Genomic DNA, 25,329 nt, shown 5'->3' on the forward strand with positions numbered 1-25,329 from the left:
GAGTGGGGGGCAGCAGGGAGAGCCTGTGCTCAGCCATGCAGTCAGCAAGTGCTGAAACGGTGTCCTGAGATGAGTCTCTGGACCTTACCTGCTCCTCCTATGGCACCTGCCCTGTGTGCAGAAAACCAAAAGGCGACAAAGACAACGAGGCGGCTTGCTGTGTGACGTTAGGCAGGTCTCTCGCCCTCTCTGGGCCTTGTTTTCCCCATCAACAGCAAACGAGGTATTGGACCATGTGATCCCCAAGGGTTCTCCTGTGACACTTTGGGACCGTAATTACAAGCAGCTGAAACATCTATTGGGTTGACATTGGAGACTTTCGCCCTGATCTGTTTTGGTTTTGAGAAGATGCACGGTGTGAGGCTCTTTCCACCCTGCGCCCAGGTTCCCCTTGGACGTGCAGAGGTGAGGGCTCCGGGCACAGTGAGAGACGAGAACGCAGCGTGCGTGGCTGGGTCAGCTTGCCCCTTTGTCGTCACAGGCAGGGGGGTCCGAGGTGCAGTGGCAATGAGAGCCTGGAGGGCAGGAGGGTGAGCTGGGGCGATGTGACAACTCAACCCTGTCAATCAGACAGGGAGGGGAGGGGCTGTGTGAAGTCACCGATCAGTCCCTGAGGTGGCGGCCTAGGACGGCAGCTGGGAATAGGGCTCTGTGGTCACAGAGGCCTGAGTTTGAGTCCAGCTCTGTTTCTTGCCTCACGCCCCTGGCGAACAAAGTCCCTTCCCTTCCCCAGGCCTTAGTTTATTCCCCAGCAGAATGGGGATACGAATGACATCTCAATGAACAGAGAGGTGGCACAGGGACCAGGCACACAGTAGGCACTCTGTAAATGCTGGCTATCAGCTCTCAGCGCCACAGGGAAGGGCTGGATTCTGAATGACCAGCACAGACGACAGGACACCCCGCGGGATGGCCGGTGGGTCTCTCGAGCAAGTCACGTAATGGCAAAAATAAAGTGTGTCTATGTGCGCGCGTGGTAGGGCTGCTCTGCTAGGCTAGAAGAGAATTCAGGGCTATGACAGCCAGATGTGTGGTACTGGACAGGGTCCTGGACATTTTGGGGGACAGTTGGGGGAAATGTCACTATGGCCTGGGCATTAGAGATTAAAACACATTGACACAGATTCCATCTCAGGTAGAGGCACTAAAAACAAAACAAAACAGAACAAATGGACACAGAAAGGTGACCGCTAACAGAAAAAAGCAGGTAATGCAATAGCATTTACAATATGACCTCATTTTATTGAACAGCATGTACACACACACACATACAAATACACACAGAGGGAGAGGTGAAGCTGTTGCATGATCTCTGCATGGTAAAAACATGGCATTTGATTTTCTTATTTTTGCATACCTGTATTTTCTTTCTACAGTGTGTATACATATTGTTTTTGTATTGGTAGAAAAATTCTAATTTGAAAGCCAAAAACAAGGACCCAGACTCTGCAAGCACGTGACCTGCCACTTCCTGGCAGACAGTGGTGCTAAGAGGCAGCCAAGGAGCTTGTCCCACCTTAGCTGGAAGCCGGGAAGGGCTGGGGAAGGGAGCACAGGGGAGGGGCGAGCCACCAAGCTGGGTGCTTACCCAGAGCTCTTGCTGAGGAATGAGAATGAAACAGACCCCTCGAGAGGCAAAGGGACCGACTGGCCCGAGCACACTGGGATGGCAGGGCTGGGCGCTGAGTGTGCCTGCGGACCTGCCAGCTGCAGGTGACGGGCTGACGGCGGCCCATGGGACACGCTCTCGGGGAGAGAAGAACCCTCACCGACAGGCAGCAAGAACGTGGGTGCAACCGCAGCAGCCAGTCTTGGCTGCGAGACCCGTGCCGGACCCAGGGCTGCCCCAAGAACTTCGGGCTCTGAGGGTGGGCGTTAAACCCATGGTGGGCTGCAGAGGCTGGGAGCAGCTCCAAGTGCTGGCTTGAGAGAAACTGCTGTCCCTGGCAAAGGGGACGCTGGTGCCACGTGACCGCCTCTTTGTGGAGCAAGCTGGGAGGTGGGGAGGCCAGTTGGCAGTGGCTAGGTTTCTCCGACGTCAACTCAAGGGATCTCAACCTAGGGGCTTTGCACCGACTGGGTGGGGTGCTTCTAACCAGCTCTGTACACCTTTCTGAAGTTTCTGGGCTCTCAGAGACACCCTTATCTTTCAGTACAAGACAGTCAGAATAAGCATTTATTGAGCACTTACTATGTGTTAGGTACTGTGACAAGGGCTTTCTATGTATTTTCGTGTTCAATCACCATAAACCTATAAGGAGGGTATTGTCACCCTGCTTTCTAGATGGGAAGCGGCAGCCCCCAGAAGTGGGCTGGCTTGCCAAGGCTAATGGGTTGGCAGAGCTGAAGTAGAGCCTGGGCCATACTTTAGAATCACCTGGGAGCTTTGAAGTTCCCAGTGATGGAGTCCCATCGAGACCAGTTAAACCAGGATAGCTGGGGACACAGCCAGGCATTCCTGGGTGACTTTCAGAGGCTCCCCAGGTGATTTCACGCAGCCAAGAGTGAGAACCACTTCGGTACCCACCGAGGAGTGAGTGATGGCTGCATATGCAAATGGTCTGCAAAGGGACATCAAAGACAGGTGGCCAAAGAGCGGCTGGCACCAGGCCCATGTGGCAGCTGGGTGGAGAGGCTGTGCTGGCCAAGGGCACACAGGCAGGAGCTTCCCTGGGGCAAGAGCACTGAGTCGGGCCCTGCTCCAGGGGGGACATCCTGGCCCCAGGGAATGAGAAAGAGGGAGGGCCTCAAGGAGCAGGCAGGCTCTGGGGTCTCAGTCTCTGCCCCCCACCCCAGTTTTACAGCTGTGCCGGGCACCTATGGAAGCCCCGGGAAGCCCCCAGCCCCCTGCCCCCTGCAACCGGCGTCATCCCCGAGAACGGTGCCTCTGGCCCCGGCTGCTCACTCGAACCAAGTGGGGAGAAAAGTACGCATGCCCAGGACCTGCCCTGCCCAAGTACGTCAGGACCCCGAGGAAATAATAACCCTGCGCATGGAAGGCTATAAAATTGCAACGAACCTGCGCCTAGAGCTGAGCCCAGCAAAAGCAGGCTCTGGAATCAGACTGAGTTTGAATCCTGCCTCAGATGCTGATTAGCTCTGTGCCCTTGGACAAGTTACCCAACCTTTCTGAGCTTCCATTTCCTGACCTGTAAAATGGGGCTGAGACTAGCAAATTGCACTCTGAGGTTGGGGTAGAGATTAAGAGGTGATGTATGTACAGTACTTAGAGCAGTGCCTGGCCCCGTATTAACATTATTGCTTTATGCACTGTGTTTTTAAAGGGCAGTGCCAGGGGACCGCCATCAGCGATGCTGGGGCAGGTGTCCTTCCTCTTGCCCTCCCATCCCGGCAGTGACCCAGGCAGGGCCCAGAGAGGAGCCTGGGCACAGGGGTGGGGATCAGCCTCTACTCTCCCCCTCCCCAGACGACACCGGCTGGGAAAGGCACCAGCTGCCCCCTAGTGGCCAAGGGCAGACGCGCACTGAGCCATTTCCACCGAATCCTGAAATCCCCGTCCCCACCCCCACCTTTCTGCCCTGCCTCCCGCAGACCTGTGGCTCCCAGAGGTTCTGCTGGCAACGCCACAGTGACACGGGCTTCCATTTCACCAAGAGCCAAGCTGACTGGCAACACGAACTTCAAACAGGCACTGGGGACATGAGCACCAAGAGTCCGCCTTCCCCGCCGGGTCAGTTAATTTCAGAAAGGAATGTTTCGGTGGCGACTGCAGGTTTCTGTCACGGTTTACTAAAGTCTGTGCACTAGTGGGTGCTCGTGATTCCGGAAGGTAGGAAGCTTAACAGTTCCCTCTGGAAAAGCAGCCTGGAGCTGTGCTGCTGGCCCGAGCGCCTCGTCCTGGCAGCCGTGCCCTGGTCCCTTGCACAGCAGGGGCCATCTGGGAAAGCCGCCTCGTCACTAAGACACACACAGTGACCCAAAGCCCTTAATTCATTCCTTCAGCCACTGACGAGCTCACGGAGAAAGCGGCTGGAGAGGGCACAGGGACGGAGGAAGGCACGATGGGCTGGCGTCCGCCGGGCCGTCTTTCTAGACACGGCGTAAAGCACTCTTTACTCGAGATCCTTTTATTCCCCTGTGCCGTCTTTTCTGCAAAGCCCTGGGGTGCAGATTGGGAGAAACCGCACATTGGCCCTGCCTTCGTTCCGCTGCCCCTCGGGCTGGAGGGCAGAACGCAAAGACCCCACCTGGACAGCCGCTGGGGCCGTCCAGCTAGGCAGAAGGAAAGACGCGGAAAGTGCCGACAGCGGGCGCCACGGGATGGAGGTGCGCAAGGTGGTGCTGCCAGGGGTCAGGGAGGGCTTCCTGGAGGAGGTGGGCGTAGCCTGGCCCGGGGAGACGGGGAAGCGTCGAGGCAGAGGGAGAGAGAAGGTACACTGCTTCAGGACAGACCCCGGCATCCGACCAGGCCGGCCAGAGAGTCTGCAGGGGAGGGCGGAAGGGTCTGTGGGAGCCGCAGGGAAGCTTCCAGTGTCTCAGGTCTGAAGTCTCAGAGGCCCTCACTGGGCCCCGTCGCCTGGCTGGCTCGAGAGCAAGGAAGGCGGACCGCGCCTCCCTGGCAGCCCAGCCCCGGCAGACTCGCGTCCCCGGCGCGGGGACTGGGGCCAGGTGCGGCAGCAAAGGCATCGCAGAGGAGCTGGGCACCCGCTGGCCAGCACGGAGGCCAAATCCAGCCCCAGAATGGTCCAGAAGGGGCTTCGTGGTGGGGCGGCAGTGCCATGGGCTCATCTCAGAGGCCTCGCAGGGCTTGGCGGACGGGGCCGTCCAGGGAGGCGGCGGAGTGGACGGAGACCCCGGGGGCACCCACGCTGGTCTCCCAGCAGTCGAACCCACAGCCCGTCAGCGCCTGCTTCGTGGCCTCCACCTCGGGCCGCTCCAGACCTGGGGGAGGGAAGGCAGGTCGCCAGTGACAACTGTCCACTCCCTTCGGGAAAGTTCATCCCACTCAAAGAAAAGGCCCAGGGTCCACGTCTTCATGCGCTCCTTCCTGCCGTGACCCTCCTGAGCCAACAGGCCTCTGAGGCTCCGAGAGGCTCCCAGCAGCCCCTGCAGGCGGCGCCACGCCAAGCCCTCGTGCCCGCTCGCGCCCCGGGGTTCTGCGGAGCCACCGTTCGAAACACACGCTCGAATCACCTGGCCTTGCCGTGTAGTGACCATGCAGCCTCAGACAAGCAACTCCCCCTTCCTGAGCCTCAGTCTCCTCATCTGGGAAAGGGGATAATAATACCTACGCCTCTGGGGTTCCTGGGAGGCTTAAATGGGACAATGTGGGGGAAGCACCTGGCCCGGCACCTGGCACACTGGGCAGCGCTCACCATCGTCATGGGCCCCGAGCTAGGAACCGACAGAAGGGAACATTTGGCGCCTCCTGTATGCCAGGAATGATCCTGAGGACAGACACGGTGTGTCGGATAGTTAAACACCACCAGGAGCCCCTTGCCGGGTCTCCAGTCACCAGCGCGGGAGGTGTCTTCCCCGAGAGAGCCACATTTAGTAGCAAGATCAGCCCCTACCCTGGCCACGTCACAAGGCGGGAGAGGAAGGTGAGGCAGGCGCGGAGCGTGACAATGCCCTGGCTAGTCCCCAGGCTGGTGGGAGGTGGTGGTGACAGCCACAGCGACAGCCCACTGCAGCCCCGCCCCATCCCGGGCTCTCCAGGTGCACTTTTCTCTTTGAATCTGCGAGAGATCTAGGCCCAGACAATTACCTTGCTCCAGGCCACGCGTAAGCGCTGAGACTTGCCTGCAGGCTGCTCCCTTTCCCCAAGGGAATTCTCCGGATGGAACCATCAAAGCCCAGGCTGGCAACCCGGCCTGCCCCCCACCGACCCCCGTACCTGGCTTGAGAAGTGTGATGCCACAACCGCCGCCACCTGCACCAGTGAGCTTGCTGTGCAGTCCGTGCGCCATGGTCACCCGGCAGAGCTGGTCCAGGGAGGCGTGGCCCACTCCAAGGGCGTTCAGATGGTGCTGATTCATGTCGATGAGCTCCTGCAGGAAAAGGTGCAGGCGGTTCCGGCTCGGCCTGCCTGAGGCGGAGGCCCTCTGCCCACCTGCATGGCTGTCCTGCCCACCTGACAGCTGCTGCTCTGGGACGGCTAATGGCTTTGACCACCTGGCACACTGTCTCTCTCTCTACTGGTAAAAGAACCTCTCTTTCCTGCAGGACTTCCCATGGGGCTTGGATGGAGCTGAGCTCGTATCCTAGGCCTGGCCACAGAAGCTTCGTGGCCCAAGCTGGGCCAGTCAGTATTTTCTCTTCCTCTTTCCACTGGAGCTGCTAATGGACTAGTTGACTTCAGACACAGGCTACCAAAATGATCGGCCCTGCCACATGGCCAGAGAAGGCATGGAAGATGGAGAGATTCCTGACCACATTGCTTCAGTGCCTAGATCTGGGGTCCTCAAACTTTTTAAACAGGGGGTCAGTTCACCGTCCCTCAGACCGTTGGAGGGCCGGACTATTGTTTAAATAAACCATGAACAAATTCCTATGCACACTGCACATATCTTATTTTGAAGTAGTTTGAGGATGTCTGCCCTAGATCAAGCTATACCTGAAGCTGTTACTTCTGGTCTTCTCAGTTAGAAGCCAATAAATTCCTTTTCCACCAAAGCCTAGCTGAGATGGATTTCTGTCATTTGCAAAAGGAAGAAATAACATGCCACCCTACAGCCAGCTGCCTCAGGGACTGATTTCAGAATGAGAACTGGGCTGTAATTCCAGCAAGGTCACGAGTGGGGAAACAGCTAAATGTCTGTCTAGGTTTCTTCAGTTCTGCATAATACAACTCCTGCTCTCCAAGGACCAAACAAGACGTACATGGATGAAATAATAAACTAACAGCTCCTACTGCCCAGACATCCACTACTGACATTTCATTCACCAAACGCTCCCCACGTGCCGGGGTTCTGAGGATGAGAATCTGGCCCTGCTTCCCGCCCTTGGGAAGTTAAGAACATGGGATTTGGAGTCAGGTGGGCCTGGGTGTGTGTCCTTGAGCAAGGCCCTTTGCTGAGTTTGCTTCTTCCCTTATATCCGGGGTTGTAGTGTCACACGGCCATGAGGCTGAAACGAAGTGAGTCTTTTGTACAACGTCTGGCACGAGACAGGTGCTCTGCCAACACGGGCTGCCGCTGGTATTTTTATCCATACGTTGCCATCATCCCCGCTTTACAAAGGGGGGAAACTGAGGCTCAGAGAGGCGAGCGACTTGCCCAATGTCATGAAGCTAGTAAGGGACCACGTTGGCACCGGAAGCCAGGTCTGGCTGGCACGAAGCTCCTGTCTACGCTGCCCTTGAGAGCACTCGGCATTGCTGCCACCCACTCCCGCGGGCAGCGAGCAGGGCGCGTGGCGTGACGGCGCGACGCTCTGCCCCAAGGTGCCGAGAGTGCCCGTGCGCAGCCAGGTGCCGATCACTGAGACACTGCTGCGGGGCCCGCTTGGTTCTCGCACGTGGGGACGGCTGGCAGGGGTAGGACGCTGCCCCCCAACCCACCTCACAGCCCCCAGCACTTGTGACAAACGAGCAGACAGGCTTGATGGCCCGGTGGCAGCCCCGGGTGCCTTTCACCGGCCCGGCAGGCTGGATGTGAAAGACGCCTTCTGGGGGCCTCTCTCCGCGCCTGAGCGCCAGGTGTCACGTTGCCGAGGCAGGTTCCAGACACCTGTCACATTCTGATCCAAAATCTGTCAAGGATCAGATGACAGGTTGTGACACAGGAGAACAGCTCACTGGTTTGAGTGCAAAGCTGCCCAGGAGCTGAACCACACATTTCAGTGGCTGCCACAGCCAAAAATACACATTGTATAATCAACGTGCTGTTCCGCGGCATTCTCTGGGGGCTCAACAGGGTGTATTTTAGGCAGTGCTCTATCATTATTAATTTCCTACTCAGGGGCACTGTGTCTCCTCCTTTCTACGCAGAGAGAATTGAGAGCCAGGAAGACAAAGGCTGGGTGAGTGAGGGCAAAAGCACAGGGATTAGCTGGAGGACCTGCACCCGGCACAGTGGGCGCTCATTAAAGATCTGTTGAGAAAAGGAATAAGCCAGCCAGTCAGTCTGATCCCTGACTCAGCCACTCACTAACTGGATCACCTTGGAGGAAGTCACTCTCTTTCAGCCTCAGTTTTGGCATCTGTAAAATGGGACAAGGCACCTATTTCACAGGTAGGTTATTGGAAGGATCAAGGGAAAAATCATTTGTAAAAGGCTCGTTTAGCAGCAGCTTCCACGTGGCATAGGGGCTGCAGACTCAAACATCCACAGGGGTCAAGGAGGCACCAGGTGGCGACTGCAGCCGGCACGCAGTTACAGAGGGGCGGGGGCTCTGGTGAGATGGAGACAGCATGGCCCCTCTCGAGGGGGCCCCCTCCTGCACCTCCACTTGGCAGCCACGGCACGGCCAGGCCGGCCAGGCCTGTCTGATCGTCTCCTTCTTCAAGGGCAGCCCGATGGCTTTTTAGTGTCAGTCCAGACTCAGCAGGACAGATGGACCATGTCGGAGCTCGTGGCGCACCAGGCATCACGCTTGTGTGTCACCCACGGGACCCCGAGCGCCGTTAAGACACTCCAGTGAGGCCACACAGCAGGCAGAGGCAGAGCCGGGATCCAGACCCAGGCCGGACCAAATCCTAAGTACGAGGTCTCAGCCTCTACACTAGAATTATGCAAATGTTGGTCGCTGGTGCTCCAAGGATGAAAAAACAACTTTAGAACCTGTCTGGCCCAAAGCAGGCGGTTGATAAATAGCTGTTGGACGAACACATGCAGTTAGCACTAACAGCAGGGAGGAGGCGGCCAGGTAAGAAATTGCTCCTGGACCAATAGAGAACTCTGCTGGCAAATCTCTGTCTACCCACGTGGGCCGGAGCCCCTTCAACGTGTGACCTAGAGCCGCCTCCAGCGCTCAGCACGCGCCAGGCGCTGCCCCGAACGCCTTCCAGGGACCCTCTCCGTGGCTCGGAATCACCCGGGAAGAGGCTTTAAGACAAGACACGCTTGTGTGCACACGCTAACTCTGGGCCCGAGCCTGGGGCTCCTGACAGTGTAGACCACAGGCAGGGCCTGGCCGCCGTGTTTTGGCTCCCGGGGGATTTGAAGCGCACTCTAATTGGGGGGCCACTGTCTCAGGCAGAGGGGAGGACGGAGGAACCCCGGTTTCCCCAGATCGCGGGCTCTTACTTCCAGCACGAGGTACTGCTCCGGCGCGGGGGCCGCCGCCATCTCTCCCAGCACGCGCTCGCACTCCTGGGAGATGGCATCTATGGAGGTCAGGACAGGGGACACGATCTCCGGGAACTGGAAGAAAGGGAAGGCGTGGCCTGTGAGGCCGGGGGACGGGCAGGCGCAGGACAGCTGCCCAGCAACGTGGTGAAGGTGTCCCCACGGCCACACCCATCCTCTGGAGAAACCTACTTTCCTTCCGGCCTGGCCTTGCCCTTGCTAGCTGCCCCCACCTGCAGGAGGGGGATTCCCGCTGCAAAGCCAGCGTGTCTAATGGATCCGAGCACTGTCCTTTCAGGACTCCCTGTCCTGCCTCCTGGCCGGGGTGTGGGCATAGACAGCACCTTCTTTTCCGCCAAAACCATTTCCCCAAAGGCTCCCCACACGCACCGCCCACGATGCCCCTCCATAACCCCGCAGCCAGGGAGAGACATCGAAAATCCCAGTGGGATAGTGTCATGGCCTCGCATGAAACCTGCCCAGGAAGAGAAGCACCTTGATCAGCCTGGTCCTGACGCCAGCCACGAGGGCCTTGGTGCTGCGAGGGACCTTGGTGTTGGTCAGCAGGATCTGGAGAGCCGGTGGCCTGTGGGGGGGAAGAGGAGGCAGGTCCACACTGAGCTCCAGGGCTGGGAGCGACCCAGGACGCCACCCTGCCCTGACACAGAGGAGGACGCAGAGGCAAGTGATGCTGGGTTGGGAGGAAAGAGGAGTCCTGCCACTGGCCACGGCTGTGTCTCCACCTCAGCCCACGGGCAGATGCACACCCTCGATTGGCTGCTCATTCACTCATTCATTCCTTCAGCATCAACTGGGCACCTACTATGTCCTAGGCACAGCTTGGCCAGGGGGCAGGGGAGGGGAGGGGGAGAAAGTCCACAGTATGACGCAGAAGCCGAGAACTGGGGACGGGTAAGAACCGACCAGGACAAAAGCATGAAGGACAAGTATTTCTGGCCTGCGGAGCCCGGACATAAAAGCCCGGACGGGTGGAACATGGCACATTCGTCCCATTAGATGTTCTAAGTGGCTACGGCAGAGAGCGCAGGAGGGGCCGGGGTTTGGTTGTGTGTGCCACCTTGGGGAGCCAGAGTTTCAGAAAGACAAAGCGACAGGCCCGGGATGGACGCCAGGCTAGCTGGCAACCCCGAGGTGGCAAGTGCAGCAGGGGGGGAGGGGAGGGCGGAGCTGCCCAGGAGGCCGGCTCCCGGCACGCTGGGCCCCTTCTTGCCCTCTGTGACGGTGCCAAGGGCCGGCAGCCTGGTCTGGGGATGTGCCCGCAGAATCAGTCGCCCCCGTGGCTGCCCCGCGTAGAACAGATGTGCCCCGGCAGCCAGCCAACTCCCCAGGATGACCCCGCTGTCCTCACCTGCCCCCGACGAGCTCTATAAGCCCTCCTAAAGCCACAATCCCAATTGTCCTTGTGGTTAGCCGTCTTCCAGGGCTTGAGCCAACATTTGTCGCCCAACCTGCCCGTCCGAGAGGGCGGGGCACTGGGTGAGCTCTGGCCCGAGACGGCTGGAGACGGGCCCAGCCCTGATACCTTCATTCGCTGTCTTTGCAGTCCTCGGCTGCAAAATCCAATCGGGCTGGGAAAGGCTGCCAGAAACCTGCTTTATCTTGCCGCCCACGAGCCCATGAAATTAATATCGATTCTCAGCCCTGGAGGCCGGCACAGCTTTTTTTTTGAACTTTACAAAAGATGAACATTCTATTTGGCTTTTCTCTTCCCTTCAAAGACAAGCCATTCCTCAAAAGGGCAGTGTTCTGGGAGGCCGCATCTTGATCCACTTCGCAAACAATGCGTTTTGTTACGGAGAAGCACGCGCGCGGTCTGGGGCAAAGCTCCGCTTTGAGCCATCGGTGGGATTAGTGCGGAGTCCGCCCTCCCCGCTGCTCAGAGAACCCGCCATCTGCTCACCGAGACGCCCCGTCACCGGTGGCGAAGGCCGCTCTGCTCTGTGCTCTCGTCCGTCCCTGGCCCTGCTGTGTTTGCGAAAGGCACTCAGACCGCCTGCCCTGCTCTCCCAGCGCTGCTGTCCCCTCCCACAAAAGCAAGAGCTCCACGAAGGCCGGGCTTTGTTTTGTTCCTTGCTGAGGCCCCAGTGCCCAGCACATAGTAGGTGCTCAATTAGATTGTGGGCTGGCTGAATAAACTCGGTCAGCAAAGCGCTAAGCACCTTATAGACACTGTCTCTGATCATCACATAAATGAGGAGACGGAGGTCTCTGGAGAATGGCACACCTGAGGGCACCCAGCTGGCAGGTGGCAGAGCTGGATTCGAACCCCGGGCCTGCGAACCCCAGAGCCCCTGCCAACAACAGGCCATCCCCCCCCCCCCCGCCTCTGCCCCACCTGAAAACCCTCCGTCGTTCACCACTGCAATTCCCTCCAGCACAGGCAGGGTGCCCGAGCCATGTCGTAGCTTTCTAGCCCAGGGCCTGATCCGGCGCTCAGGGTACGAGCGGCTCTGAAGTCACCGCCTCCGCGAACGATCGCCCAGACCCGCAGCCGCATCTAGGACACCACTCGCTGTCCCCCAGAGCAGCTTCAGAACTCTCTGGATGCTCCTCTCTGATCGTGACAGTTGTGACTGCCTCCCCCCAGTAGACCGCGGGCCCCTGGGGGCAGGCCCAGGCATCTTGGGATCCCCCACGGCCTCCCCTCCGGGTCTGCATGGATGGGACAGCTGGCAGAGCCAACCTCCACCTGGGACCCGGGCTACACTGGCAGCGAGTCCTGAGCAGCCAGCACACGCTGCTCCACGGCTCCTCTGAAGAGCAGGGGTGGGCTCCGAGGGTGACACTGCCCTCCAGGGAATACTGAGCAATGTCTGGAGACAGCCGATCTCCACAAACAATGGTCCAGCCCCAGGTGTGGACAGTGCCAAGGTCGAGACAGCCTGGTGTAGAGCCTCGGAAAGGTGGGCCAGCCCCTGGAAGCCGACGGCGCTGGGACAGGGAGATCCCGAGTTGCAGACGGAGGCAGGGCACCACGGCACACCAGGCTGCTGAGTGCCAGCGGAATGGCCCAACAGGCGGCGGCAGCGGGCCAGGACCTGCTGCTCATTTGCAGGGAGGATGGCCCCGGGACGCTCACTGAGGTGGCCTGGGACAAACAACGCCACGCAACCTGATCGAGGGCTCAGGGGACAGCCAAAATCCCTGGCTCCGTCTTGCCACGTGTTGAATTCCTGCACCCGGCACTGCCGCCGTGGGCGCTGACGGAACCGAGGGTGTGGAGGTTCGACGCGTGTGATCCCCGCTGCTCCACGGGGAGGGGGGTGTAGAAACGTGTAAAACACGCTGAGCGCGGACAAACGTCGCTTCTGCTCTGAGCCCCCCCAAACCTGCCTGGCGTGCCTCCGCCATGGCGACTCTCGTGTTGCTTCATGGTGGCTTTTGTGAGCATGTGTGTCCCTGGTCCCCCATGTCCCCAGCAGACCGAGAGCTCTTGGAAACTGCGCCCAAGGTTGGTCTTTGTGTTCCTAGGGCCTAGTCCGATCTGGTTTACGAAATGAACAGACGAATGAAGGAATCCATGAGCACCCAAGGGGCTGGGGGCACAGCCACTTCCCGGGAGGTGAAAGGACACCCACATGTGACTTTCTCGCTGCCCTCCCTGAAGAGGAGACGGACGGTGCCACTGCCAGGCGCTCCTCACTGCCAGTGCACGGCCAGGGCCAGCCAGGGACGCCACCCCGTGTGGCACTGATCCTTCCTGAAGATGCAGAACGCCCACCGCACACGTGGAGGAGGCCACGTGCTGGAATGTGCCACTCTCCCCACGAATTACCTCTTTAAGGGTGAGATCTTCCCCTGCTGGTATCGGAGGGCTCCTCCTAGAGAGAAGAAGGCGCGGGTCAGAACTGTGGGGAAAGCTACAGACTTTTGCCTGTTGGCAGGGACGGGACTTTGGGCGGGGGTTCCAGGGAACAGGCTCAACATAACGAGTCATCTCAGCTCCAGCTACAAAACGTCCGGAAGGGCAAGAAGGTCGCCTCAGCTCTGCCAGGAAGCTGTCAGCAGGCCATGGGCTCATGGGTGCCTCTCTTCCCTGCAGGCCACCTGGTAAGGAGGGCCCAGGACGCAGGAGTCCTCGCCAGAGGGGGCCACTTGCGTGGTCTGTGATTTCCAAGGCGACGGCTCTGCAGGTCGACCGTGCAACCCCCGCTGGGGCTCACGGGAGCTGCAGTTCCCCCGCCCCAGTCGCACCCCCCGAGGTTCTCAGTCAGAGGGTGTGAGGTGGACCCCCAAGATTTCTCCTGTTCCCCCCCTAAAACAGGAAAATGCTATTTTCCTCAGAATCCATTGATTCTGTTCGACCTAAACCAACACAGATGTCTGGGCACCTACGACTGCAGTAAGAGCTTTAAAGATAAAAACAGAGAAAGCAAACCCGAGGCTGCACGTACCCCAGGTGCTGACGGCATTGTCCACTCCGGAGGGGTTCCCGTGAATCACTCTCTCCCCCTGGAAGGCCCACTTGTTAATCAACTCCAGATCCTGCTCGGTCCACCTGAAGACACAGAAGCCCGTCTTTACCGCGGTGGGGTGGGGGGCGCCAGGGCTCACAGCCTGTGCTGGGCGGAGGCCAAGAGGCCAAGGAGCTTGGCCCCCGAGCTCAGAAAGAACAAGGCAGCTCCGAACCTTCCCTTCCCCCTGAAACCCGCCTGGAGCAGTGGAAAGGACCGAGCTTCGGTTTCCCACAGTCCTGCCTTGCCTCTTATAAGCTGAATGCCTCTGGGTCGGCCACCTGACCTCTCTGAGCCTCTCTCCCCAGCTGGAGAACGGAAGCTCCACCCTCCTCGGAGGCTAGCTGCACGTGTGCCCAACGCTGGCGAGGCGCCTGCAAAGCGTGCGGTCAGCAGGTGGTAATTACGACAGACTCTGCGTAAGCACCCGCACCCCAACACGCTTCCCTTGAAGAAGAGTGAGTGGAGGTGCCACTGCTTCCCAGGGCCGTGCAAGGAGGTCCAAAGCACGATAGTCATAAATCCAAATTCTGGGTGCCCTGGGCACCCCGGGGGGCCAGGATGCTGCCAGCTACCTGCAGCTCTCTCCCAAGCACGTGGCCTCGCTGCATTCCATGGAGCAGGTGTGAGCTCGCAAGCGGTTCGAGTGACAGACCCAAAACACACGAGTAAGGAACAGGGGAAACAGCCCCGTCCCCGCTTTGCTCCCGGCGCTCGGCTCCTGGGGAGGGAATTCTGGGGCTTCCCTTCCCCACGAGAGGCAGAAGCCTTGGGTGGTTTAGTGACGTCTGAGAATGGCGTGTGGCTCAGTGGCAGAGAGACGGAGTACGCAGGGGTCCGCTGTGAACCCCATTCTGTCCCCGACTCACGGGGCATCCCTGAGCAATGGCTTCACCTCTGACGCTGTTTTCTCATCCGTCAAGCAGGGCTGGTAGTGTCTATCTCACAGGGGCTATGGCGAGAGGAAGAACACGCACACGTGCTCTGTATGACGCCCAGGAGATAGCACGTGCTCCCCCCTGGAGAGACCACCTGGGATCGTAGCGCCTCGATGTACTTAAAGCCCAGTCTGACCACTCCTTTGCTGTGCAGCCTTGGGCAGGTCAATTACCCTCTCTGAGTCTCTTTCCACATCTGTCAATTGAGGATTATTTTGGACCTACAACTCACAAGGTAGCCGGGAGGCTATGACTACTAATGAGTTCTCACTGGTCAACACTATGGGAAGCGTCGTGGTAGATGCCTTCTCAAATGGCCCATCTTCTGTAACTCTCTCAATAACCCTACAGGGAAGGTACGATTATTATCCTGTTTCTTACAGAAGGGGAAACTGAGGCTCAGCTGGGGAAAACAGCACCCTAAGGATCCCTAAGGATCACAGTACCACTCACTGCTACCCCAGAGCCACATCTACAGACTTGGAGCCCAAGCTCTTAACTCCTAAACTTTACCATGCCAACAAGATTCCGTCGCTCCTGCGTTCAGTATTTATTGAGCAGCTACCACGTGTCTGCGACTGAGCTCATAGCAGGGAGCCAAACAGACTTCTTGGAGCTTGGCGTCTTTTGGAGAAAGTGGAGGTCAGCGAGCAACTGTACAGTTACGCTGCAGTAGTTAAAGTGCAAAGCGATGGCACTTCTGTAAGAACAATCAATGCAGGCTGCATGGGGTACACCTCATTCTGATTGTGGGGTGCTGAGGGACAAGGGACAGTCAGCGAGGCAAGCTGGAGGGACAGCACTGCAGGCAGAGTGACCAGCTTGTGCAACACCTGAAACCAGACCAGAGCTTGCTGGCCCTTTCCAGGGACCCAAAGGCAGCAGACTGAGAAGAAATGAGCCATCAGAGTAGCAGGTGACCTAGCCCAAGGCCCAGCCTGCTCAACAAGTGCCCGTCTTCTTCCTACTCTGTGCACGATTCATTCTTCAGGGGGCTGAGGTTCAAGTCTTCAAAGGAGACCAGGCTCCAGTCCTTTCTGACTTGGAAATACCAGGGTGGGGGGCAGGGCAGGGCAGGGCAGGGCAGGGCAGGGCTTGGGGCCTGCTCTCCCCAAGGGCTCTGAGGAGTGACGGGGCCTTCAGGGGAGGCGGGAGACTGGTTTTCAGAAGCAGCCTGAGAAAGACCATCGGCTGCATGTGCTTGCGCCCACAGCCAGCCTCTGCCTTTTGAAAGGCGGAGTTGGTCGGCTGGCCCATGCACGCGTGTCTGTTCAGCGACCCAGGGCAGCCAGAGCTTCCCTGGTCTCGGTCATAACCAGCAATTAGCACACAGTGATGAGCAGCTGTGTCGAAGCCGCTCTTCTAAGTCCCCCTCGTATCACAGGCTCACCAGACAGCGAGGCTGCAGGAGGCCCCCAGGGGAGCATCTGGTCCAGCCCCTAATTCTTTTCAGCTGAGGAACTGGAGCCCCAAAGAGAAGCAGTTACACAAGGCCACCCGGCAGGTTAAAAGACTAACCTTATACTCTGGGAGGCCAAGGTGGGTGGATCATTTGAGCTCAGGAGTTCGAGAGCAGCCTAAGCAAGAGCGAGACCCTGTCTCTACTAAAAATGGAAAAAATTAGCCGGGCATGGTGGCGCATGCCTGTAGTCCCAGCTACTTGGGAGGCTGAGGCAGGAGGATCGCTTGAGCCCAGGAGTTGGAGGTTGCTGTGAGCTAGGCTGACACCACAGCACTCACTCTAGCCTGGGCAACAAAGTGAGACTCTGTCTCAAAAAAACAAAACAAAAAAAAAAAACAAAAGGCAAACCTTATTGAAATTCTTGTGTTCCCTACAGGTACACTCTCTCGTTACCGCCTCGGTCTCCCCTAAGGAACAGCAGCTCCTACTCTTCCCGCATGCAGGGCCATTCAGACGACTCTGGGGAAAGCTGCGAGACAGACCATCCACAGCCCCCAGACCCCCTGTGGCCTGGAAGGATCAAAGCAGCCCCTGGGCTCAGTGTGAATTCCATTGTGTTTGAGCCTACGTGTTTCAGACAAGGAATTAGTGGATGTGACACTGAAGCTCCGAGGGACACAGTGACCAGGGCAAGGACCCACAGCGAGTGAACGCAGACACTCGTCTCACTCACTGCCCTCTACATCCGGACTCAAGTTCTTTCTGCCACCCCTTGGGCATTTGGACCCACAGGCTGGGGCGGCAGCAGTGGTTCAGTGCAGGCGAGGAGGGCTCTGGCTCTGGATTCCCACTGCCCGGGTTCAAACCCCGCTCTGCCGTCACTCACTGTGCAGCCCTGCGCCAGCCGTGTGGCCTCTTGGGGCCTCAGTTTCCTCATCTGTGAAATGGCCATCATGGCAGCTCTGACCTCCCCGGGTGGCAGGGGGTCTCAGTGGAGAATCTACACTTGGGTCCTGTTGCACAGGACAGTGACCAGGGCGAGGACCGTGATTACCTGCTGGTGTCATCCCCGTCCCTCAGTGGGTTTGGGATGTCCCCGCAGGCCGTCAGGAGGGCAGCCGCCAGGCACACCGAGTACGCGGCGCTGGAGCCCAGGCCCGCCCCGGCGGGCAGCTGTGACCACACCACGATGTCCAGGCTCGGCAGGGCCCTGAAACACACCAGGGTGACAGATGTGACTGTCCTGAGGAGAGGTGACGTGGTGAGAGGTGCCAACGTTGAACCAGGGGCTGGACGCTGATGGGGCCTGACTCGTAGCGTTTAGCCCAGATTTCCGGAGATTTCACGACCCCAAAGGCGCCCCTACTGCAGGGCAGGAACTCATGCTGGGACACACAACTGGAAAACAGGTCCCGATTCACGCGAGTCCCTGTGTTGTCCGACTAGAGCGCCTCCTAAAAAAGCGCCCGGCAAACCGCCAACCCCCTCATCCAGCCTTCGCGCCCCGCCACACGAGGGGCTCTCCCCTGGCACAGGCTGGACCCTTTGCCCGCGACAGTCTGCCTCATGCCTCTTCCTTCCCCAGAGACATTTTCAAGACCTTACAGACGTCACTTCCACCGCGACACTTTCCCTGACTACCTTACACAGGCCATTCCTGCCTCCCCGCCCAGGGCCCCCGGCACGCGCCTGCCCTCCTCTGCCGCCTAGTCGCAGCGCGACTGTGTGTCCTCGCAGAGGCCTCTCCCACCGGACAGTGCCCCCAACCACGCGTGACACGGGGCTGCTTGTGATCACTGGGAAATTCGGCACCGCTGCACCCTACCTGTATTTCCCCCACGTGAGAACTGTCAAACTGCGTGGTCAGTCATTTTCACAAGTACTTTTCCCATTTTCCAAATATAAAAATTGTAACACTGAATGTGCCTTTTTGAATTATATGTGCCCACCCCACCTACATTGGGATGGAATGCCCCCATCCGCTGAAGGGGACATGCCCCTCTTAAGTTGAAAATCCCTGCTACAGACTGCAAGTGTCGGGCCATTTACCAACGCGCACTCAGCTTCGCGCCCGGCCACTGAACAGCGCCTGCGGCTCGAGGGAAGGGCAGCCCTTGATGTTTTTCCCTGTGGGTTCTAGGCAAAAAAAATAGTGACTACTCATTATGTGCCAGTTACAGTGCTGGGCTCATTTTCCATGTGTATCGAATCCTCTCTGTAGTTTTCTGGGGAAATTATTATCAATAATAATAGCTAACATGTATCAAGCTGCATGCCAGGCACTTTAGATAAATGAACTCATTTAACTTCCTAACTACCCAGTGAGGTCGGTACTATTCCTATACCCATTTTACAGATGAGGAAGCTGAGGCTCAGAGAGGATATGCGCCTCAAGCAAGCTAGTAAGAGGCACGGCGGGGGTGTGAGCCAACACAGTCTACCTCTCTAGCTCCTGCTCTCTGGCACAGGTGACACAACCTTTACAGTCGTGGCCCCTCTAGGAGCTGGTTTGCCCAGGGGCACGTAACCCAGATCTTATTGTAAACGGCAAAGTGAACGCAGGCTCCACTCTGCTGATCGAAGTTTCCCAGGAGCCAGTGAGATGCGTAAGGAAGGTACTGCTACAGGCAGGGCACGGGGGAGGCCACACCGAGGAGCCGAGAATGGAACTTGGCTTTGGTTCTGCTGAATCCAGGAGATCAGGGGAGGAAAGTTGGGGTTAAGCTGTAGGTGTTGGTATTAAAATGGACTGAATGAGCTTCCTGAGTCTCAGTTTCTCCAGGTGTAAGATAAGGACGGTGCCTGTCTCCTGGGGTGGCTGTGAAGGTTAAAAGCCTTGCCTGGCAGGGTGCCTGGCACACGGTGAGGAGGAGGGCTGCTGTTCTTACAAACCAATAGGGGAGCAGGTGCGCTCGCCAGCAGTGACAAGGACAGAAACCCTTCCTGTTCCTCCGTGGGAGGCGGAATCTGGACTCCTTCCCCGGGCCACGCACGCACCTCTGCTTCCGGCAGATGGACAGGTATAAGTAAAGGAAGGCCAGCACAGCCAGGCGCTCAGTGACAGCACAGTCCTCGGGGAAGCATGCCACCTCCTTCAGCTTCTCCACTTGTTCTGGGGTGGGCGCTGTGACGTCGCCTTGTCCTGTCCCACAGGCAAACAAGCAAACACAGGTGGGTGAGAGGGCACTTTTAAAAACAGAAAATCGAGCAGTCACTGGAATCAAGAACGTGGACAGACGTGAATTCACGGTCCAGACGCCACAACTAGGTGTGCTCACCAATTTCAGGCAGACTTGCGTTTAAATCCTGACTGCGCCATTTACTGGCTGTGTGGCCTTGAGCATGTGACTCAACCTCTCTGAACCTGTTTCTCTACTTTGTAAAACAGGGATAACAACAATTATTATCACTTCTCAGGGTTGCCATGAAGATAAAGCTAAATAAGGGACACAAAATTTTTAGCACAGCTCCTGGCCTTGTAGGAACTGTTTAATTAATTGTTTAAACACACACGCTGCTAGCTTAACAATTAAGGGCCAGGGTTTCACCTTCCATTGCAGGAAACCAAAATCAAAGGGAGTCTAAGTTATTCCCCAAATATTTTCCTCTCCCAAAAGATCATTAGTGAGAATAGAACACTCAAATGAAACCTGTAAACACAAGATGTTGCTTGGGCAGGAAAGGTGAGGTAGCAGGTTTTTTCCCAGTGACATGTAAGGGCTTGGGCCACTTTCCTGGGAGACAGGGAGGAGGCAGAGCCAGTCTGACCAGCTTGCCTCTACGAATCACTGCCTGAGCCTCAGGTCAAATTCTAAGGAGAATGGGAAATGGAGCTGGGTGTGCCTGGGTAGGAAACGTCAGGGCACCTATTAGGTGCCCAGTAAATACAGGTTGAATGAATTCATGGTACATCCCAGACAGCCAGGCCAGTGACGTCACTGAGAGCCCAGCTCTTTCCGAGCTCTGTGATGGAGACGAAGAGTTGTTGGGAGCCTGGCCTCTGGGGTTTAGGGACACCTGGGTCTGAATTCTTTCTGCACCACTGACAAGCTGTGTGACCTGAGCCATTTCACCTCTGAACCTTAACTTTCACAACTGTATAATGGGGATGAATAACACTGCCTACAACATGCTTATCAGCGCCTGGCACACACAAATGCCTGCTAAATGTTCACTGTGTTTCTTACTATTCGGGGGAGCAAAAGGACATTAAAAGATGGTAAATCCTTGCAACCAGTAGACAAAGTCTCCAAAGCCTCCAATTCTCTTTGTTTCCTACTGGAACAAGACTACCGAACGCTTTCCTATGGACTGCACTTGGCATCGCAGCCCTGGTGCCCACCTCCAACCCTCTGAATCCTCACAGCAGCCTCAGTCTGACGACACAACCCTGCCCACTGAGGCCCAGGGGATTAAGCGACCTGCCCAGGGCTGCACAGGGAGTGGGAGTGTTCTGAGCATGTTCCACCACACCTGCCTGCTTCCCTCCCGTGCTGCTGACTATAAATGTAGCAGCTGGTTCTCAGGGGACATTTCTGGCCTGGTTGGGCACCCAGCTTTCCATGGGTGTACCATGGAAAGCAAGTTTCAGATGCTCTGGCTGGCCAGTTTCTGATGCATGCTCCAAAGCAGTGGCTTTTAACTGAGGGTGACCTTGGAACCACCCAGGGGAACCCCTTTCACCACCACTACTAACCCTCACTAGAAGAGCAATAGCACCAGGAATCTATCTATGTAGGTAAAAATTAAAGCAACAGCCACAAAAACTTCCCAGGTCACGCCAAGGCACAATGGGGTTCAAAATAGTTGCTCTAACATGAGAATTTTTAACTCTTACTCTATGTGTATCCAACATATGGGAGTGGCTCTGGCTTATTTTGGGGAGGAGGAAGCAGGTTTTCAGGGTTCAGGTGCAATTTGGAAAAAAACCCTAGAAGATTTGTCCCACCCTGGCTAAGAAACGCTACTCCAAACAAGGAGGCATCAGCCCAGAGAGGAGACAGCAAATTGAGAATAGAAAACAAACTCCAAACTCCCAGCTCAGGCTGGGTGCGGTGGCTCACACCTGTAATCCTAGCACTCTGGGAGGCTGAGGTGGAAGGATCGCTCAAGGTCAGGAGTTCAAAACCAGCCTGAGCAAGAGCAAGACCCCATCTCTACCAAAAATAGAAAGAAATTAGCTGGACAACTAAAAATATATAGAAAAAATTAGCCAGGCATGGTGGCACATGACTGCAGTCCCAGCTACTTGGGAGGCTGAGGCAGCAGGATTGCTTGAGCCCAGGAGTTTGAGGTTGCTGTGAGCTAGGCTGACGCCACGGCACTCTAGCCCGGGCAACAGAGTGAGACTCTGTCTCAAAAAAACTCCAAAAAAACCCAAAAAACTACAGCTCAGGGGCAGGCAGCAACTCCATGTTGGAAAGAGCTGGCCTGCTTATGAGTAGCTGAAACATCCCCAATGCTATCAGAAATTAGCACAGAGACCTTTATTTATTGGCATGGAAAGATAGACCTGACACAAAGAAGAAAAAATACACATTTTTGAATGGTTTCTATGGCCTGACCTAATTTTGGTTAAAAAACAAGATATTTCCCTATCCCAATCAATCTCACTATCCATCAGAAAATAGTACAGAATGATTAATAGCAAAATGCTTAGAGTCATTATTAGGGGAGGGAAGAGGGCAACAATAGGTGATTTTCTTTTTCTTTTTACTTACTATTGCTCAGTAATGACTGTATTTTCCAATAATAAGTTTAAGTTACTTTTATGTTTAATATATTTTTTAAGAGGCAGGGTCTTGCTCTGCTGCCCAGGCTGGAGTGGCACTATCACAGCTCACTGTCCTTGAACTCTTGAGCTTAAGCAATCCTTCTGCCTCAGCCTCCCAAGTAGTTAGAACTACAGGTGTGTGCCACCACGCCCAGTTAATTTTTAATTATTTTGTAGAGACAGGGTCTTGCTATGTTGCCCAAGCTGGTCTCAAACTCCTCACCTCATGTGATCCTCTCACCTTGGCTTCCCAAAGTCCTGGGATTACAGGCATGAGCCACCATGCCTGGCCATTTTTAAAAATAATTAATTATACAAGATGCCAAAATATTCTCCTTGTTAAAACATTATAGAACATAAGGATTTTTCTGCCCACTCCCCATCTGTAGGATCCTCCCAGAGAAACTGATCACTATGGCCAGTTTGATGTCTATCCCCTGAGACCTTTTTCTATGCATTTCTACACATACTTATACATAAATATGTATGCATGCTGTTTGCTTTTTTTTTTTTTTTTTTTTTCTTTTTTGAGACAGAGTCTCACTTTGTTGCCCAGGTTACAGTGACTTGGTGTCAGCCTAGCTCACAGCAACCTCAAACTTCTAAATTTTAAAATAAATAAATAAGCAAAGCTAATTTTATGAGGTCAAGATAGAAAACACCCCTGGAATAGATGGCCTCTGGCTCCCTCGGGGACATAACTACCTGGAATAACTACCCAGCTGTTGTCCTTCCATCCTCTCTGCAGGGCCCCAGGCTCTTCCCACACCTGGGTTCTCCTCCTTGTACCTACCCAGAAAGTTTGTGTCCAGCAGCTGAAGCTTGGCTACATCCCAGACCCGCTCGACACCAATGTTTGGTAAGTGGAGGCCCACTTTCCCTTTGCTGTGGGGTTCAAGCTGGAGGAATGTTCTCAAGTTCAAGGCCACAGCCAGTGCTACCTAAAGAATAAAGGGCAAAAACAATAAGCCTGAGGGTAGGTGGCAAAGGGGCTGGTGCCAATGTGCTGGAGAGAGGGCAAACATCAGCATGCAGGCCACTCCCCCAATGGCCTTGGCAGACACTGCTAATCAACCCTGGCACACTCTCCCACTAAGCCTGGGCACAGCAACCACCAATCGATTAGGAGTTAATATCCACTTATATTTGCCTTCCCTATGTGAAATTTCAGAGGTTCTCAACACCAAGGAATTGCTTCCCCATAATCACCATGTTTTCAAAGAGAAATATAAGTTAGGAACATTAAGAATGGCAGTTAGAGTGGAAGATGGAAAAAGTATGAACTTTGGGTTCAGACAGACTTAGGCTCACTCTAAGCTCTACCAAGGAGTATGGGACCTTGGTCATGTTACCAATTCTCTCCTAAGCCTCAGCTTCTACAACTGTAAAACAGGATAATAAAAGGATGTACCTCACCAGGGTAGTTGTAAGGGTTAAATGAGGTACTGCATGGGCTAGATCATCTTTCCAACTTCTAAACATCTGAGTGTCCCAGAGATCAGTCCTCAAACTTATTTTCTTCTCCACCGAAGCTCACTTCCTAGGTGATCTCATTCCACTTGCAGGGCTTTATATATCATCTTTTTGCTACCATACTAAGTGAAACCAGAAAAGCCCTTCAGTGGGCAAAAGACCTATCTTTTCCTTGCCTGGCTGGGAAGGAACTGACTTCCTCTCTAATTTGCTCCCAAGCTATGCCTCAGAGCTTCCTTTTACCTTCTTGTAAGATTAGTGACAGGGAGAAGTGGTGCCCAATCCTCGAAGGCTCTAGGAGTTTCTTACCTTGCCATGGACCACAGCATGTTCTCCATGAAGGATGACTTTCCCCGGAGCAGACACCAGCAGAACTTCTGACAACATGGCTCCTGGGAATCCTAAAAGGGAAAGCCAAAGAGAAGAGCAAAGATTTCCAGATGTTAGAATCTGCAGGAAGAGGCCGGGCGTGGTGGCTCACACCTGTAATCCTATCACTCTAGGAGGCCAAGGCGGGAGGACTGCTGAAGGTCAGGAGTTCAAAACCAGCCTGAGAGTCTCTACTAAAAATAGAAAGAAATTAATTGGCCAACTAAAAATATATAGAAAAACTTAGCCAGGCATGGTGGCGCATGACTGTAGTCCCAGCTACTTGGGAGGCTGTGGCAGGAGAATCGCTTGAGCCCAGGAGTTAGAGGTTGCTGTGAGCTAGGCTGACGCCACAGCACTCTAGCCCAGGCAACACAGTGAGACTCTGTCTCAAAATAAGTAAATAAGTAAATTAAATAATCTGCAGGAAGAAATATTTATTTAGTTTTTCAGTAACCAGAAGAAGACTGAAGGAAGAGATCTTGGGGAATGCCTAGTTCAAGCCCATCATTATAACAAAAAAGCAGTTACTATTCAGCACTTGCTATGTACCAGAAAGGCAGCATAGTGCAGCAGTCAACTGAACACATCAGACAGACCTGGTTCAAATCCCAGCTCTTCCACTCCTGAGTAATGTCATCTTAGCTAACTCAGTTAAATGACTATGAACCTCGGTTTCTCCACGCTATACGGGGACACAATAACTATACCTACCTCAATGGGTTGTTGGGAAGGTTAAGTTAATGCAAGGGAAACACTTAGCAGTGTCTGGCACATGGTAATCACTCAATTACTGATAGCTACTTTTTACTGCCTCTGTTCTTGATTTCAGCTTTCATTACTATTTAATACTATTTCTGTTGAAGGTAGAAATTCAAATAAAATCACAGACCAGAAAGAAATCCTTCCTGGATATTTAGGCTGTTTCCAATGTGTCACAATTACAATACTAGGCTGCAGAAAACACCTGTTACGCCCCGTTTTGCACATTTATGTAATGTCTCTGCAAGTCAGAGTCCTGGAAAGTGGCTTGCAGGGTCTACATTTTTATAAATAACTCAAAACTTACACTAACCTCTTATACTAAAACCTCAATCGCAGATGAGCCAAGTACTGTCGTGATCCCCATTTCTTCAGGGAGAAAACCTAAGGCTCAGAGCGGGGAAGCCTCTCTCCCTTGTCTGAAGTTCAAAATCACTGTCAGATTCGAGGTTGCCAACCCCTCAAGACGGATTCTCAAAGTTGGGGAAACTGAGCCAGAGCAGCTGGGAGCCTGGCTCAGGGTCGTCCTGGTCTCGGACCTCGCGTCCCCCGGGCCCGCGCCCACAGCCTCTCACCTGTCGCCGCCGCCAAACCCTCTTGGCCGGAGCTGAGCAGCTCGGTTACTCTTGCGTCCCAGAGAGTCCATGCCCCAGGGAGTGGCGGCCTCTTCCGTCTAGCCAATCAGAGCGAGGGAGCTGGGAGTCCCTTTACCAATTGGCTTGAACATTGGCCAATAGGAGTTGTAGCCGGGCAGCCGCGGGTTTTCCCGCCCAGCTTCTTCCATAAGCCAATGGGAAACAAGTTCTTGGGAGTGTCCCGCCCTGGGGCGAGAGTTACGGACCAATGGAAAACGGCGGCTGAGAGGTGGCGCGGCTGGGTGTAGGTG

The 25,329-nt window shown here is 55.5% G+C and overlaps 1 protein-coding gene across 3 annotated transcripts; it reads right to left on the reverse strand.

Moving 5' to 3' along the window:
- Nucleotides 1-1,221: 1,221 nt before the first annotated feature.
- MVK (mevalonate kinase) lies at nucleotides 1,222-25,111 on the reverse strand. Of its 3 annotated transcripts, none has more exons than XM_012756512.3 (11): nucleotides 25,019-25,110; nucleotides 23,622-23,713; nucleotides 22,633-22,780; nucleotides 19,064-19,208; nucleotides 17,121-17,276; nucleotides 13,667-13,770; nucleotides 13,048-13,093; nucleotides 9,747-9,837; nucleotides 9,210-9,326; nucleotides 5,858-6,011; nucleotides 1,222-4,902 (listed from the first exon to the last, which is right to left on the reverse strand). In XM_012756512.3, exons 2-11 carry the CDS (start codon nucleotides 23,697-23,699, stop codon nucleotides 4,751-4,753), a joined length of 1,191 nt encoding a protein of 396 aa, XP_012611966.1. In that variant the 5' UTR covers nucleotides 23,700-23,713; nucleotides 25,019-25,110; the 3' UTR covers nucleotides 1,222-4,750. The 3 variants fall into 3 exon arrangements, with proteins under 3 accessions (XP_012611966.1, XP_075852744.1, XP_012611970.1); XM_075996629.1 differs by lacking the exon at nucleotides 25,019-25,110 and adding an exon at nucleotides 24,757-24,998; XM_012756516.3 differs by lacking the exon at nucleotides 17,121-17,276 and having other exon boundaries at nucleotides 25,019-25,111.
- Between the last annotated feature and the right edge of the window lie 218 nt (nucleotides 25,112-25,329).

The sequence above is a fragment of the Microcebus murinus genome, chromosome 22 (genome assembly GCF_040939455.1).
Source record: "Microcebus murinus isolate Inina chromosome 22, M.murinus_Inina_mat1.0, whole genome shotgun sequence".
Classification (NCBI taxonomy): Eukaryota; Metazoa; Chordata; class Mammalia; order Primates; family Cheirogaleidae; genus Microcebus; species Microcebus murinus.